This window comes from Lithobates pipiens, unplaced genomic scaffold (assembly GCF_037356315.1).
Source record: "Lithobates pipiens isolate NorthernLeopardFrog02 unplaced genomic scaffold, aLitPip1_a1.2 Scaffold_8, whole genome shotgun sequence".
Classification (NCBI taxonomy): Eukaryota; Metazoa; Chordata; class Amphibia; order Anura; family Ranidae; genus Lithobates; species Lithobates pipiens.
Genome location: NW_027507903.1, coordinates 481,378,451 through 481,396,636, shown reverse-complemented (window position 1 = coordinate 481,396,636; position 18,186 = coordinate 481,378,451). Strand labels below are relative to the sequence as shown.

Sequence of the window (18,186 nt, the reverse complement as noted above, 5' to 3'; positions counted from 1 at the left end):
TGTGTTTTTTTTGTTTTACAGGTGAATGGGTAGGGGTACATTGTACCCCATACTCATTCACATAGGGTGGGGGGCCGGTATCCGGGGGCCCCCTTATTAAAGGGGGCTCCCGGATTCCGATAAGCCCCCCGCCCGCAGACCCCGACAACCAACGGCCAGGGTTGTCGGGAAGAGGCCCTTGTCCTCATCGACATGGGGACAAGGTGCTTTGGGGTGGGGGGCCGCGCGGCCCCCCCTTCCCCAAGGCACCCCCCATGTTGAGGGCACGCGGCCTGGTACAGCTCAGGAGGGGGGGCCCGCTCGCTTGTCCCCCCCCCCCTTTCCTGGCCGGCCGGGTAGCGTGCTCGGACAAGGGTCTGATGTGGACCTGGGGGGACCCCCACGCCGTTTTTTTTTGGAGTTGGGGTTCCCCTTTAAGTCCATACCAGGTGGCGGGGCCAGCGACGTCTCCTTCGTGGGCCCCGCCTACCTGGAGACCCGCTCGAAATGAGCGGACTTTTCTCTTGGCGGGAAAAGTCAGCTCATTTCAAAAGTACGGTGGACTGGCACACACACGGCCGGATTGTCCGCCGAAATGCGAGTCCGGCGGGAAGATTAGAGTGCAAAACTACTTTCTAAGTCCACCGTACTTTCGGGTCAAAAAAGTATGCCGGAGGCTACACACGGGGGGATTGTCCGGCGGACTTCAGTTTGCCGGACTTTTCCACCTGCTTGTTTGATCGTGTGTACGCGGCATTACACTTCCCTCACTCCAGATTAACAATGCTGCTTTCCAAAGGTGTGTCTGTTACTCTTTCATCCAGAGTGTAGGCACTTTAATAGAGTAGATGTGTTATTGGCCATATCACCAGGTGAGAACTTGGTGATAGGGCAATATGGTCATGCAATATGGTCATTTTTTTTTTGGTTCCGAGTTTAACACTACACGTGAATATGCAGCCTCTCGGCAGCTGGACATTGGCTCTAAGCGCCTGTATATTTGCGTGCGATAGCATCCCTAGAGTGCGCTACCGACACAGTGACTGGCAGCTCACGGAAAGCTTTTTTGGGTCATGTGATCGCCAATCACAGCAGTCACAAGCCACCAAGCCTGACCTCCTGCCATTCCAAAGCCTTTAAATGGCTGACGGGAACAGGCACCAAGGGGTTAAGGTTCATTGTGATGCATAAGCAGCCTATTCAAATAAATAAGCTGCCCTTGCGTAATTTGTTAACATGCAACACAATGCACAAAAATGCACTGATCTGCCTTAGGTCACTCCCAGCACAGCTCCTTGGCTCTCTCCAACCTAGTTACATATACAATATTTAGCGCATGTCCAAAAAAATAAAAGTGGAGACCAGTGTGTCACTGAAGGGCTGTAAAACTTTTTACTCTAATGCCGTGTACACGCGGTCGGACTTTCCGGCAGAAAAAGTCTGACGGAATAATTTAATCGGATATTCCGATCGTGTGTGGGCTTCAGCGGAATTTTTTTTTTTTTTCTGACGGACCTAGAAATAGAACATGTTAGAAATTGATTCCTTCGGAAAGATTTAAATCGGGAAAACCGTTTATCTGTATGCTGTTCCGACGGACCAAAAAGAACGCAATTGCAGCTACTGGCCATTGAACTTCCTTTTTCTAGTCCCGTCGTATGTGTTTTACGTCATTGCATTCTAAACAATTGGACTTTGGTGTTATCGTGTGTAGGCAAGTCCATTTCAGCGGAACTCCGTTGGAAAATCCGTCAGTTTATTCTGATGGAAAAACCGGTCATGTGTACGTGGTATTAGCAAGCTAATCCTAGCATCCTCCATCTAACAGGTTTTGCTCGTAACCAGTTGTGATCACCAAATGTTCTGCAAATGCTGAAAAACCTCCATCAATAAGCCCTATTCTTACGCCCCATCCCCTCCTGCAAGCACTTGCTGCCAATTTCATGCTGTCAAAATGTCAGCTGGGAGTTGCTGCATAAATGTAGAAACTTCTACTGTCAAAAAAATGGACCATCTCACACAGTGTTAATAAAATGTATACAGACCAGAAATAGAAATACAAAGTAACATTGGTAATTTTTATCTACTTTTTGTTTTAGGCTCTATTCACGCTAGTGGAACTTTGAGTGTGACTTTCATCCGGCCTTACACTCTCGCATCAAAAGTCCCACCAAAGTAGTGCAGCACTTTTTCAAAGTTTCTGCGACTTTAAATCCACCTATTTATTTATTTTATTTTTTAAGAATGAGCTGCAACTTTGATGCCCAAAGTCGCATGACAAGTCACACCTGTGAATAGGGATAAAAGTGTCTTCTACATACATGGTAAACTGAGCCACCCACAATGCCAGTCCTGGATTAGCTATGGGCTTGGGGTGATCTGGCATGTGACACAAACTGCCCCAAACTACCTCTGCACATTGTCAGCATCTTGATTATAAAACAACTTGGCACCCCACAGAGTATTAATCTAGATAGACCATATAAACTCCAGCTGGATTCTCTGTAACATGTTTCATCAAGTCAATAGGCTTAGGCAGGGTTCACACTAATGCAATGTGCCTGTCTTGCAATGGAGCCAGTTCACACACCTCTGGGATGGCCACAGTCCGGATTGCAAAAGGCTCCTGTACATCTTTGGCTCAGTTTCAGGTCCAAATTCAGACATGATTCGCACCTGAATTGGTGTACAGGGATGCATCGGACCCCATGCTGTGAGCCGCAGCAAGTGTGAACCCAGCCTCAGAATCTGTCAGGAACTGTCTTTATCCAAAGCCTTGAAGAAGAGTGCTTTGGAAACCCTTCAAACACGTTGGCTACCAACTTCACCGATTCATTTTTCTTCTGCTCCACCCCACTTTTTTTCTTCTTTTATTTTACAGTTCCAGTTTTAGCCAAGGCTCCCTAGTGGGTAAAAAGGACACCAGTTTCTGAAGACTTGGTCCGTGCTGGTTTGTCTGAGACCCATAATGGCTGCTAGTGTTTTAGGAATCTAAATGTCATTGGGATCCAGCACCACTCCTGACCCAATTTTGTCTATGCACGCTCTTCAGCATAAAGCTGCCCTTTAGCTTAGGGGACACAATTAGGAGCAAGAACATTTTTTTTTTTTTTTTCTTACAGAACATTTAACTTTGAATGTTTTCATTCTAAAGCATACAGTATGTGCATTCCTTCACTTCCATTTTATGCCTCATTTTATACCACATTGGATCAGTTTCAGTCCTGTTCCATCCACTGTTTGTTTTTTTTTGTTTTGTTTTTTTTTCATTTCGATTAAGGTCTCTTGTGGCCCACGCTGACAAGGCGTTACTGTAAAATGTTAGGTTGTGTAAGCGACGCGTGCACAGCTGCAGCTCCGCCCAGCGTCTCTGGCTGGTTTTGTGGATATTTAGGCCTGCCCAGTAACTAGTGAGCGTCACTCTGCATGGCACGGCAGAGGCTTCTGCTCTCGCCCGTGTTTTCCGCTTGGCTTCTAATTCTGTCTGACAGGTTGTCGGGTAAAATCAAGCTCTCATGAAAAGCTGGAACTGAGCACAAGACCTGCCCAGTCTTCTGAGAGTATCATTCTCTTATTTTAGATCTGCTAGGGAATGGAACATGGCTGATGTTTGGTTCTTTGGGTATCGGGTTTGGGTTTACTAAACACCAAAAAGTACAATGCAGTAGAGAGAAATTCCAGAGTGTTATGAGAGGTGCGAGGAGCCAACAGCTGTTCTGTGCTTGCTGTATCTTTGTCAGGATGGGTACAAAACAGGTTTCATCTAATCTTAATCATTCAATATAGGACACAAACATTGAGTATGGTTGTAGGCTGGTTCCTTCAGACGATGGGATACTAGCAAGCCCACTTTGAGGACATGCCCACTTAGTTGTCCCCTCAACCCTGATAGAGAAATCACACTTAGCTTAGTTTAGTATTTTCTCTTTGTATTCTTTAATCAACTCTTCATTGTCATCAAATACAAAAATAGAAGCAGTGCATCTGTATCAGTGCAACCTTGGTATAAGCTTATCTGGACTGTGCACTGTGGGGATGGTCTGTAATGCTCCTTTGGGCACTGGATTCTGCATGGGTACTCACTTTCACATGGTGAAATCATTGCGGTGTTTTTGTGCTTCTCAGTGGAATGCATTCATGGCTGGTGGAAGGGGCTGGAAGGACGCTGTACACAGCTTCCTCAAAATATAGCACTCTGCTTCAGTGCTTCTCTCGGGATGCAAGCAGTGGGCTGGCTCTTCGGAGATGCAGATATCCAAATGTCTTGATGGGTGGGTATCCATGTCTGGAAGAATAGATATTTATAAGCAGCCTGCATTTGCATGCAGATCACCCTAGATGATGCCCACTTGTTAAGCTGAGCCTCGGTTATTGAAAGAACTCAAATCCAATCAGTACATGCTGTGAGCTCCTCCTTCTTTTTATTTATTTATTATTATTTTTTTTGGTTCACAGCTCAGGTCAGAGCTGCTGTACTAACATCCGATGTGCATATACCAATCACCCCTGCTGTGCTATTGTGTTCTGATAGGGGGACAGCACCCCTGCCAGAACACGCCATTGGCTGAGAGCGCTAAATGGGAGCTGTTTGGCAGATCTGTCGGAGAGGCATGACCGAAAAAGACGGCCGAACAGGTGGCTTTTGTTGGCCCGGAAGCAGTACACATGTGCTGAATGTCGGCTGGTTTCTATTGAACCGGCTGATGCCACCCAACCTTCGGCCCATGTGTACTAGGCTTAAGTGGCTTCAGTACAGGAAAGGAGCATGTACGACTATGGAAGACTTAAGGGAAGGATGGAGTACAGCTTCAGCTGTCAGTTACTGTTGGGTTGGTATGAGTCGTTTAACATCCCTTTCACACTGAGGTGTTTTTCAAGCGCTACAGCATTGAAAATAGCACCTGTCTAGCGCCTGAAGAAAGCATCTCCTTTCACACTGGAGCGGTGCACTAGCAGGACAGTAAAAAAAAGTCCTGCTAGAATACACCGCTCCTAAACTGCTCCTACCCATCGAAATCACCGGCGCTTTGAGGGCGATTTTAACTCTTTTTAACTCTTTCGGCCACCAGCAGGGGTTAAAACCACTCTGCTAGCGGCCAAATAGCTCCTCTAGAACAACGGTAAAGTGGCGCTAAAAAAAGTGGCGCTAAAAATAGCACCGCTTTACCGCTGACGCCCGCACCTCCCAAGTGCGAAAGGGGCCTTAAACAATCTGGTAGAATCTTAGATAATTAGTCCTTCAGCAAGATTGAACTGGCTAAAAGGTTAATAGGTTAAAAGAAAAAAATCCTAATGGCATAGGAATTGCACAGGATAACCCTAAAAGGCTTACTGCTTTTAGATTGGATTGACTAGTTCTACTCATAGTTAATTCTGGTTAAAGGAGTTGTAAAGGCAGAAAGTTTTTTTATTCATTCTATGCATTAAGATAAAAAGCCTTCTGTGTGCAACAGCCCCCCTAACACTTACCTTAAGCCCATCTCTGTACAGCAATGTTCACGAGTCCCTAGGCCAGGGGTAGGGAGCCTTGGCTGTTTTGAAACTACAAATCCCATCATGCCTCTGCCTCTGGGAGTCATGCCTGTGATTGTTGGGGTCTTGCAATGTCTCATGGGACTTGTAGTTTCAAAACAGCTGGAGAGCCGACGTTCCCTACCCGTGCACTAGGCCATCCAAGACTCTCCCTCCAAATTGGCTGAGACACAGCAGCGACGCCATTGGCTCCCTTGGCTGTCAGTCAGCAAATCAAGAGAGAGAGAGGTGGGGCCGAAAGGCAGCTCCGTGTCTGATTGGACACAAAGAGCTGCGGCTTGGCTCAGTCGCCCCCATAGCAATCTGCTTGTTGTGGGGGCACTCAACAGGAGAAAGGGGGCAGGAGCATCAATGAGGCACCTGAGAAGAGGAAGATCCAGGCTGCTATGTGCAAATCCACTGCAACAGAACAGGCAAGTATAACATTTTATTTAAAACGAAAAAAAAAAATACATTGCAATCACTTTAACTGCTGTTTTTTATCCTATATTTTCAGTATTTTTACTGAAAACTCCCCTGTCTTGACTTATTGCCTTGGTCTCCATTGCAGACACCCAGCAGCATGCACCCCCACTATCTGCCAGAGATGATCTGGACAAAGTTAAGACGGAGATAGAGGAGGAGCTGAAAAGATTGGAGGAGGAGATATCTGCAGGTTTGTTTTCTTGGGGGTGAGGGGATATATTGATTATGAGTGTATTTAGCAGTTTTCCCGAAGCTCAGTTTGAGTGTTAGCCTGTAATAATTGTGATGCAGTGCCTACAATCTGCTAGTTTTCTGTCTGTTGAGGCTGTCCTCTGAACATGTTCAGGTCTGGGACTCAGTAGGTAGTGTAACCAAAAAATGAAATGACAGCTAGGGGACATGCACCATCTAAAAAAAAAAAAAATATTCAGACCATATGTCTATCAAGAGCATTTCATTATTTTGCCAATTTTCTTTCTTCAAATATGCAAACTCTCCCTTTGTAAAACAACCATTCAGTTTAAAATTGAAATGAAAAGCAAAACATTTAGGTGTAGAAATAAAAAAAAAAAATATATGAATTCCCTTTTCTCCCTTTTTCATAAGTGATTACATTCCCTCTTTTCTCAACTGTATAAGGAGCTCAGACTGCTAGGGGAGGAATAACAGCAGCACACTGGTCTTCCCAGCACAAGTCTAATCATTGGAGGAGAGCAGGCCAAGTTCCCAGCATTTACAGAAAACTTACCATGCTGTACTCTCATGCCTAGTGTGGTTAATTTTTTCATAGAAAAGCAGAGGGACTGGCAGGGAGACCAGAGATTTTACAAAGGAAGCAATACAAAGAGAACAGGCTGCTTTTTCATACAAGTACATGGTACAGCAGGCACATATTGGGAATATGAAATGTTGGGTTTACATGTTCTTTAACAATAATAAAAGTAAATTAATATAAAAAAAACAAACCGCCATATTTGCCTAGATGGCTGCAGCACTGATCCCAACTGCAGCTCTTCACCACCACTTCTAAAGCCCCATACACACGGTCGGACTTGTACAAACTTTTCCGTGGACTTTTGTACAAAATGTGTTGTCCACAAGTTTGTATTGCATACACACGGTCGGACTTTTTGACAACAAACACGAACGTGGTGACGTCACAACGTACGGACGCCACTTCAAAAGAGGACGTTCAATGACTCCAGCGCCACCTTTGGTCAACTTCTGTATTGTAGTCTGATCGTTTGCATAGGTTCTGAGCATGCGTGTTTGTACCTTGTACAAAAGTCCGATGCTTTTGCGTACACACGGTCGGACTTTGCTCCATCAGACTTTTGTTGTCAGAAAGTTTGTCCGTTCGCACAGCCAACAAAAGTCCGATGAAAACAGAAAAAGTTTGTCCGATGGAGCGTACACACAGTCGGATGTTGCTCCAAAACAGCTAATTTGCATGTTTGTTGTCAAAAAGTCAGACCGTGTGTACGGGCCTTTAGACTGAGAACTGATTTTTCAAACACAGCTGATCGCTCAGCTCTCGGTCTTCAGCATGACTGATAGCTGCTCTCTGCTCGACTTTGTGGAATTAAGTCGGGCAAGGTCAATTCTCATAAGGGGCTTGAGGAGTTGACCAGTCCTTTCCTGTAGAAAGATGGTGGAGGGTCTAGTTTCTTCCAAATCAGACTTGTGGCCTGCCTTGCATGGAAAAGTCATGGGTGAAGTCCTGGAGGCAGTGGTTGGAGCTTTACCCTTTACCAAATCCAGTAGAGACCATTGGGGTAATCTCCAGAGCAGTATCAAAATTGTATGTTTTTTGTAAGGTAAAGGATTTGCCCCTAACATTTTTGTACTTTTTTCCAGCCTTCCCCAGCACTGGCTTTGACATGCACACTTCCCCGGTGTTCAGTCCTGCTAGCCCTGAGAGCGCCATTGAAGACTGTCTAGCACAGCTAGCGGAAAGGCTGTGTCTTGAGATCCCGGAGCAATTGGACCAAGCCTACCAGAACCTCCTAAGCGGGTGAATATTGCTACACTACTTGCATCTTTGAATCTAAGAATAAAAATAAATAGTAGTTTTGCTTAAATGGTAATTTTAGTGTTTTTCTTTGGATCTAAGGCCTGGATCTATTCGAACCATTAATGGGCAGGCTGAGTGTACCAAGTTGATCAACTTTGATACAACCAGCCTGCTGGATTATCTTGCGATTATCTTACATTTCCTTATTTTTGCCTGGTGATCCTGCCAGTAACACACTTCCATCGCTGTATTGTATCTGTCAAGAGAGTCATGGCTGTCAGCTGGGCTAGACTTCTTAAGTGATTATATGTATTTGCCCCTCCTAGCCCCATCATATTGAGTTACCGCTTGGCTGGACCAGGTGCCTGTTGCCAAGCAGGGGCTCGTTCTATGCCCCAAACAACCAGTAGATCCAAAAAGAATTTTGCCTGTCCAGAATAAAAAAGGCTAATAGCTTACAGAAGGGTTAGAAGAATTGACAAGTACATTGGATTTCTGGCATGATCAACAGTTATCTCCTGTACTTAACCACCTCACGCCCGCCGGCCGTCAAATGATGGTCAGGCGGAGCATCTCTTGTTCTTGGCTGGCGTCATATGACGTCCTCTCAGAACGACCGCTCTCGCGCGTCCCTGGGGGCGCACTTTGCGGAGATCGGTGGTGTGCTGTATCAGTCAGACTGATCTCGGTAAAGAGCCTTTGACGGAGGCTCTCTTTACCACGTCATCAGCCCAATCACGGCTGATCGTGATGTAAACAGGAAGAGCCGCTGATCGGCTTTTCCTCGCTCGCATCTGACAGAAACGAGTAGAGGAGAGTTGACCGGCTGCTTTCCTGACAGGGCGGTCTGTGATGATTGTTTATCAGCTCAGCCCCCTCCTCGGATGCCCGCCCAAGACCAACAGGATGCCGCCAGGTCCCCCAGGGATTGGCACCACCCTGGACCACCAGGTATGCCACCCTAGACCACCAGGCAGATGAGCTGCCTATCGGTGCCCTGACAGCTGCTAATCAGTGCCCATCCCAAATGCTTGCAAGTGCAATCAGTGATGCCTATCAATGCCATCTATCAGTGCCCAGCAGTGCCACCCATAAGTACCCATCAGTGCAGCCTTTCCGTGTCACCTTTCAGTGCTACCCATGAGTGCTCAGCAGTGCTGCATATCAGTGCCACCCATCAGTACCACCTATCAGTGACAATCCTCAGTGCCACCTCATTGATGCCACCTCATCGGTGCTGCCTTATCACTGCCCATCAGTTAAGGAGAAAACGTACTTATTTACAAAATATTATAACGGAAACAAAAGAAAAAAACATTTTTTTTCAAAATTTTAGGTCTTTTTATTTTTATTTAGCAAAAAATAAAAACCCCAGAGGTGATCAAATGCCACCAAAAGAAAGCTCTATTTGTGGGAACAAAATGATAAAAATTCTGTTTGGGTGCAGCGTAGCGTATGACCACGCAATTGTCATTTAAACGGCGATAGCACTGAAAGCTCCAAATTGGCTTGGGCAGGAAAGGGGTGTAAGTGGCCCTGTATTGAGGTGGTTAAAATGTCCCTGGCCTGGAAAAAGAGTGTAGACCTCACTTCTAGGGATTTACAAGCTGCTTTACAATCCTTTTTGTTGCGTTTAATTGTCATTGTGTCCCAGTGACAACTGAAACCGCCAATTTTTTTGTATAGGTGTTACAGGGACAGGAAGTAATTTGACCTCCAAATGGGGTCACCAAATGATTTTAGAACCCAAGAGAGTTTTTTACTCATCACCATTCTATTCACACTATAAAAAGAAACAGTTTGGAGTTAGGCAATTGGAATTAGGGGCCCAAATTTTAAGCTTTAAATGACCTGGGGAAAAAGTCAGGTCGGGCAGGGAGTATGAAGTTTTTAAAGGCACCTCCATTGCTTTTGGATTGATTTTTTTTTTCAGATTTCATTATTTGCCAGCCCACTAAAACTTTCAGAAAAAAATAAATTGAATGTACAACCAGAGAATGTACAAGATCAGATTGGTGATCTCTTTTCTTCATCCCTGCAGGAACTTGACTTCTGACCTGTTAAAGAAGGAGGCAGAAGCCGCAGCTCTGCACGCCACTGGATGGAACAAGGTAAGATACCGGCATGCAGTTGGGTGTCCGCTGAGAGAATTATGTGGTTAACGTGGCAATAAAAGACTGATTTTCACTCGTTTGTCTTGTAAATTATCTGCCCTTCTGATGGAAACATATTCAGTTCGCCTGCCCTAGGGTGCGGGAGGCTGTCTGGGGTGCCCAATCTCTGCTGTAGTAATCCACCCAAGCTTTAGGCAGGGGACTGGCCCTGACGAATATCAATAATCTTTAAACATCTGTTCTGATTCATGTCTTAGGCATATCCGGCTTTCACACCTGTATACCCACTAAACATCAATGCAGCTTTTACATTTCTGCTATGTGCCATTTCATTATCTAAGATAAAAAATCTTAAATGCATATGTTTCTTTTGGTGACATTGTTTTGCGAAACTTGTTTTATTTTTCATAGCAGCTGTTACAGCTGCTGTATTTACACAGCTACTCCTGGCTGTCAATTTGACAGTTGTTATATACATACAATAACACTGCGCAGTACTCCCTCCGGTGCTTGTACCGACTCACCGCTTCCATCGGTGAGTCGGTCACAGGATCCACCGGCCCCCGCAAGTTACCATAGAGATTTCCAGCGGACCAGATCGTCCCCGGAGTCTCTATGATCGTTTGGAGGCCGGGAGCAATGTTATAACGTCACACCCGGCCTCTGTATTCAAATTGACGGCGCCGATCTGGCTAGGAAGCCAGGATCTTTTTTTTATTTATTTTATTCTTCCCAGCCTAGAGTTGAGATATGGGGTCTTATTGACCCCATATCTCACTGTAAATATGTCCGATCATGCCATATTCCTATTACAAGGGATGTTTACATTCCTTGTAATAGGAATAAAAGTCATCAATTCTTTTTTTAATTTTTTTTATTTTTTTAAGTGTCAAACTAAAAAAATTAAAATAAAATTAACAATAAAAAAAAAATGTAAAGTGCCCCTGTCCCCATGAGCTCCTACACAGAAGTGAAAGCATACGCAAGTCCCGCCCACATATGAAAACGATGTTCAAACCACACATGTGAGGTATCGCCGCGAATGTTAGAGCGAGAGCAATAATGCTAGCTCTAGACCTCCTCTGTAACCAGTAAAAGAAGTTAAAACGTCGCCTTTGGGCATTTTTAAATGCCAAAGTTTGGCACCATTCCACGAGTGCGGGCAATTTTGAAGCGTGACATGTTGGGTATCTATTTACTCGGTGTATCCTCCTCTTTCACATTATGCAAAAAATTGGGCTAACTTTACTGTTTTTTTTTTTTTTTTTTTCTATGTAATTTTCTAGCAAAAAAAATAAGAATTTTACATGTAGGAGAGAAATGTCAGAATTGGCCTGGGCGCGAAGTGGTTAAACAAATACATTTTCTTTCCACCTTCTGTACAGTGATTGTACATTCCTGTTTCTATCTTAGTGCAGCTTTTTCCATCTGCTAAAAATTTATTTAAATGTTTTCGAAGTGACTTATCCTGCAAATAGTTTTAGCTTTGCAGTTGCTCTGCAAGGCTAGTATGCTACATGCAGTCACAGGATATGCAGAGAGCCAATAAAAATATATGTGAGAAATGTAAGTATGGAAAGGCAAGAAAATGTCACATCGAAAAAAGTTTATATAGTGTGTGTGTGTGTGTGTTTGTGTGTATAGATATAGATCTAGAGAGAGATGGGGGTGTGTATGTAGCCATTTATTAATCAACTGTGTTTACTCTTTTTAAGTCATAATGGCAATAGAAACTATCCAAATGATCCTGGTCAAAAGTTTACATACCCTGGTGATTTTGGCCTGATAACATGCATAGTTATGACACACAGGGGTTTGAATGGCTGTTAAAGGTAACCATCCTCACCTGTGATCTGTTTGTAATTTGTGTGTGTGTGTGTGTGTATAAGTCCTGGTTCACATTGGTGTGATTTGACATGTCAAATCTGCAATTGCTGGCAATGGCACCTTCCTAATCAATGCGACTCTGCATCTGCGGCGCGACACAGATTTAAAAAAGTAGTTTCTGTACTACTTTTTGCGATTTCAGGGTGCGATTTCCATTGACATCTTTACAGAAACCCACACAGATGTCTGTGAAATTACAGCCGAAATTGGGACTTGCATGCGGGAGTGAAATCGTGCGCGTTCAGAACTCGCATGGCTTCATTCCCGCAGCTCAATGTTAACCTGGGCTAAAGTTACATTTGTTTCTGGACTCTTGACAGATGCTTGCATCTTTCATCCAGTGCTGCATTGACGTTTCTGGATTCATGGGGAAAGCAAAAGAATTGACAAAGGATCTGCGGGAAAAGGTAGTTAAACTGTATAAAACAGGAGCGGGATATGAAAAGATATACAAGGAAATGAGAATGCCAATCAGAAGTGTTCAAACGCTAATCTAATAAGTGAAAAATGAGGGTTTCTGTTGAAACCAAACCACGGTCAGGTAGACCAACTAAAATGTGAGCCACAGCTGCCAGGAAATTTGTTAGGGATGCAAAGAAAAACCCACAAATAACTTCAGGTGAAATACAGGACTCTCTGAAACCATTGAAGAAAGATGGGCTGCACAGTCGAGTCGCCAGAAGAAAGCCATTTCTACACAAATGCCACAAAGTATCCCACTTACAATACGCCAAACAGCACAGAGACCAGCCTCAAACCTTCTGGCACAAAGTTATTTGGAATGATGAGACCAAAATTGAGCTTTTTAGCCACAACCATAAAGGCTACACAATGGGAGATTTTTCCTCTTGTGGGACTTTAAAAGGCAGGAGTCTTCAAACAATAATTGTATCAAAATATAAATGTATTGAAAAAAGTTAAAACATGATGTTGATAAAAAAGATGGATGCATATAGGGTCAAATGGTAACAAACAGAATATGTATGATACAACGATACTGAAAACGACACACAACTCCATCCTAATAGCTGAACTAGGACAGGAAGGCCCGACGCGGTTCAAGGTTGTAAGTAGTAAAACCTCTTCTTCAACTCTGCACCAGGAGACACAGATCCAGGACCAGACACAGAGGGCGTCCTACCACTGAAGTAGATGACCACTGGTCCAAAAGCCTTTACTAACCTATTATCTAGGAAGAAGAAAGGAGCGAAATAATTAACCTAGCAATCAGAAAAAACAGGGGAAGAAATAAGCCTAATAGGCTTGCCCATGATACAAAATTAGCATAAACACAAATAGATGAGTCTGTCTGGCACATGCCTGGTGATAAATGGAGACGAGAAACTTTTGCAGGAGAACATGCAAAAAGGAGGTACTGAATATTCAAGGGTTGTATTAAACACCCAAGTATGGCAGTCCCAGATAAAGTCTAGAAAAGAGACAGAAATACTCTGATTCCAGTCACAAGTAAAACTTTTGTGTCTCAAAAAGTGACATAGGATATGTTCTTTAATTTTTAACATATCCAACATATAGAGTAGACCTAGATTTTGTAAACTCTCACATCTGTCACCACACAAAACCACTCAATATCAATACAGTAAACAATCGCTGAAAATAATTTACCTTGGAGTGTGCAACCACACGACCAGTCTGATGCCTGCAACCATAAAGGCTACATTTGGAGTGGAGTGAAGGCCTATGATGAAAGGTACGGAGGTGGATCACTGATGTTTAGGGGATGTGTGAGCTACAAAGGCACAGGAAATTTGGTCAAAATTTTTGGCAAGATGAATACAGTATGTTGTAAAAAAATACTGGAGGAACATTTGCATTCATCAGCCAGGAAGCTGTGCATGGGACGTACTTGGACATTCCAACATGACAGTGATCCAAAACACAAGGCCAGGTCGACCTGTCATTGGCTACAACAGAATAAAGTGAAGATTCTGGAGTGACCATCTCAGTCTCCTGACCTCAATATCATTGAGCCACTCTGGGGAGATCTCAGACGTGCAGTTTATGCAAGACAGCCCAAGAATTTACAGAAACTGGAGGCTTTTTTCCAAGAGGAATGGTAAGCTTTACCATCTGAGAGGATAAAGAGCCTCATCCACAAATACCACAAAAGATTTCAAGCTGTCATTGATGTCAAAGGGAACAATGCACGTTATTAAGAACTATGGTATGTAAACTTTGGATCAGCGTCATTTTGCTAGTTTCTGTTGTCATGATTTAAAAGGAGTAAAGACAGTTGATTGATAATAAACACTAACCATGAGTGAAAAATGTTTGTTTTATCATTCATATTTTCTGAAAAATGGGTAGGAAATCATAAATTCTATATATATAATATTATATTACGCCCTTCTTCAGAGCAAGACGCACAATGATCTTTACAAGCATATTTATATGCTACTCTCATATAGGATCAATCATACCAATCGGGATTTGATGTGTGTGTGTGTTTATGAAAAAAAGGTGTGTGTGTGTGTGTGTGTGTGTGTGTGTATATAAAGAAAAAAATTTACTAAAAATCTGAATTCAATCCATTGGGCCATAATGAATTGTGTATCCATTGAACCTCTTTCTAAGGGTTCATTCCCTATTTCCTCCACGTCTGTTCTTGGGTATACCATCTCTAGCCATGAATCTTTGTTTTTGGTTTTTATTTTTTTTAGGTGTTTTTTGATTTTGTAACATAAAAACAATAAAAGGACTGCAATTACAGACATGTAAAGTGCACATAACAGACCTGATCACATTATATGGAGAGTGGATCAATTTGAACAGTCCATAAGGAACAGAAATGCCCCAGCAAACATTCACACATTCATACTAATGCCCCGTACACACGTTCTGATTATCGTAAGACAGATCGTTCACATTTTGTTGCATACAACTAAGATCGAATACAACAGTGCAAAATGTGTGTAAGATTTTTTCGTACGATTCTGGAAAAATCTTGTTGTGCGTAGCTACGTATTTTAAATGATGTCAAATACGTGTGACCCATGTGTCCTTCTGGTTTATTTTCGTGTTTCCGATGCGTGGTGTTTGTCAAACGACTTTTATCGGACGCATACTGTACTGACTACACAATTGTCGTATGATTGGCTGTCATCCGACCAAAGTTTTCCCGTTTGTCCCTTCGGATTTGGTTGGACGGACTGTCGTGATCGGCTGTCGAAAGCTGCGTACTAACGATCAGATTATCGAACGATCTGTCCGAAAGCGACTTTTGTGGTCCGATAATCGGAACGTGTGTACGGGGCATTACACTCACTCAAACCAGCAACACATATGACCCCGTAACAGTAGAGGTCCAGGACCCCCCCCCCCCAGATATTGGATGCTTCATGTAAGACAATCTGATTATTAGTTTTGGCATCTTGCCGAAAAGTGTTGTTGGAGTACATTAGTGGAGGGCCTATTGGGAGAGAGCTGTGAGGAAAGGACAAACCCCCCCCCCCCCCAGAAATCCTCCAAGACATCAAGCCATGGCTGCCATTTTTTGGCGAGTTTCTTAGGGCATGCCCTACTCTTGTTTATCAATTTGAATTCGGGGAGGACCCCGTGAACACTGCGGAAGAAGGCGTGGGGTGAATCCTTCCAGTGCAATAGGATGTTTTTTTGTGCATAAAATAACAGTATACGTAGCAAAGTCCTGGCATGTGTACAGGGAACATGTTCGTTAAGAATTTCTAAAAGTCCGACTTCCGGAGTATGAGGTATCGGTAGGTTAAGTTTGTGGTCGAAGAAAGCAAATAAATCCTTCCAGAAGGTTGAAAGTTCAGAACATGTGGAAAAAGTCAGCAACAATCGTATCACATCTAGCACATGCAATATCCTGTCCCAGCCCCATCTGGACCAGCCTAGCTGGGGTGTAATGCAGGTGGTGTATAAACTTAAATTGTACCAGTAGGTCAGCAGTGCTAATTATTTCCTGAAATCCTATCTTGCTTCTTCCCAGTCCTTTTCAGAAAGCTCAGGCATAGACAATAGCCATTTGTGATGAGAGTTCTGGAAAGGATCTGCTCCCACCAGCTGGAGGCGACCATAAAAGGTGGTCACCAGTTTGGCAATTTCCAGGAACGTCAGGAGGTCTTCAATAGACAATTCTGTGAGCTAAATGGTCAATTGCCTGGATGGCATGTCTTAGTAAAAGATATTTGAAAAAAATAATTTATTGTCCAGGCCATATTTTAAGTCTGAGTACATCAAAGGGTAGTAAAGTATTCTCCTCAACTATATGGGCTAGGTGTGTAATTCCAAATCGGCTCCACCATGTCAAGTCCAGTTGACTGAGGAGCTCAGGGAGGTTGGGGTTCCTGTGGCGAGATACCCAAAGAAGACTGTGTCAGATTCCCCCCCCCCAGGCCATAAAGCTAACCACAACAGGGGTGAATCTGGAACCACCCGATCTGCTTGATCTATGGAGTTCATCCTTTAGAGAGGTGAGTTGGGAAGCATGGAAATAATTTCTTAAGTTTGGACAAGCCAGGCCACTCACGGCCTTTGCCACCTGTAAGGAGGACCTGGCTGTACGAGGTTGGCGACCATTCCAGACAAAGGTGGAAAGGGTGGAGTCTATTTTTCCCAAAAACTTTTTTTAGTGAAAAAGACTGGGACAGGTCGAAAAAAAATTAATCAATTTTGGTAGAAAAATAAATGTAAATATGATTATGCGGTCAATTCGATTAACTGCTTGCTGCCCGCGTACCATCAAATGACGGCGGAGTGGGGCAGCACAGTGCAGCGATCGCGGCCTCGCCGTTTTGCTGGGACATGGTGCGACCCCGATCTCTGTACAGAGCCGTGTCCGCGGCTCTTTAACCATGTGTGTCCAATCACAGCCGGTCACATGTAAACAAGGAAGTGCTGGTATTCGGCTCTCCTCGCCTCACACTGACAGAGTGTGAGGAGAGGAGAACCGATAAGCGGCGTCTCCTCATGTAGAAATGTAATCGGGGCACTGATCATCAGTGCCCTGATCACAATAAAGAAAAAAGTGTCACCTATCAGTGCCCACAAGTGCCACCAATCTGTGCCCATTAGCGATGCCAGTCAGTGCTGGCAATCAGTGCCACCTATCAGTGCTATCAATCAATGCCCATCACTGCTGTCAATCATTGCCCATAAGTGCGGCATATTGGTGAGTCCTCATCAGTGCCACCTAATCGGTGCCCATAAGTGCCACCTCATCAATGCCCACCAGTTCAACCTATCAGTACCGCCCCATCAGAGCACATCAGTGAAGGTGAAAAATTACTTGGGCAGGAAGGGGGTGTTTAAGTGCCTGTTAGGCAAGTGGTTAAGGGGCAATGGCGACCAGGTATGGAACCTATCCATCATCTGTTTGACTATAGGAGTGACGTTAAGCTCTTCGTATTTAGAGATATCAGCATGTATTTGAATACCTAGGTATTTAAAGGAGGACATCAATTGGATATATGACCTTTTGTAGATAATCAAGGGGGGGGGGGGCCCTATAAGAAAGGCCTGAGATTTTTTCCCAACCCGCCTGTAGTCCCGAAGCCGCACCAAACACACAATTTATTAAATGAGCTCCCTCTACCGTCCAAATATATAAGGGCATTGTCCACGTAGAGAGAGATCTTCTCTAATCGGATGACCAGATCAGAGGCCCCCTATCTCTGACGTCTGTTGCACCGCCAGGGCCAATGGCTCAATGGCCAGCGCAGACAGGAGTTGAGAGAGAGGGCCCCCTGCCTGGTACCCCTCTTCAAGGAAAATGGTTCAGAGATAACCCTGTTGGTGCAGACTCTGGCTCTTAGGTCTGCATATAATAAGCAGGCCCACTGAACAAAGTTTGGACCAATACCCACCCGTGCCATAGTTTCCCAAAGGAAGGGCCAGCTCACTGTGCCAAAGGCTTTTAACACATCAAGGGATAGGACCCAATCCACCCTGTTTCGCGTGTGCTGCACTATGGATATGTAAACATAATCCACGAATGTCAAATGTGCTCCTTCCAGGCATAAAACCAGATTGGTCCAGCAGTGTGAGGGATAGAATGACCGTCTGAAGTCTAAGGGCAAGAATTTTTGCTAGGATTTTGGTATCGTTATTTAAGAGGGACTGTAGGACCCACACTGCATCTTATTTTTTCCAGGTTTAGGTATGACCACTATAAGTGCTTTGTTCAGTTTTCCCAGCTTAAGAGAGTCTTGG

General features: G+C 44.1%; 1 protein-coding gene across 3 annotated transcripts in view; it reads left to right on the top strand.

The window, feature by feature from the left end:
* BCL2L13 (BCL2 like 13) overlaps nucleotides 1–18,186 on the top strand; it is a 69,487-nt gene that overhangs the window by 21,911 nt on the left and 29,390 nt on the right. For all 3 annotated transcript variants that reach the window (XM_077468853.1, XM_077468854.1, XM_077468855.1), the window contains 3 exons: nucleotides 6,062–6,166; nucleotides 7,834–7,990; nucleotides 10,032–10,101. In XM_077468853.1, the coding sequence (XP_077324979.1) occupies nucleotides 6,062–6,166; nucleotides 7,834–7,990; nucleotides 10,032–10,101 (332 nt within the window). The remainder of the gene's footprint in view (nucleotides 1–6,061; nucleotides 6,167–7,833; nucleotides 7,991–10,031; nucleotides 10,102–18,186) is intronic.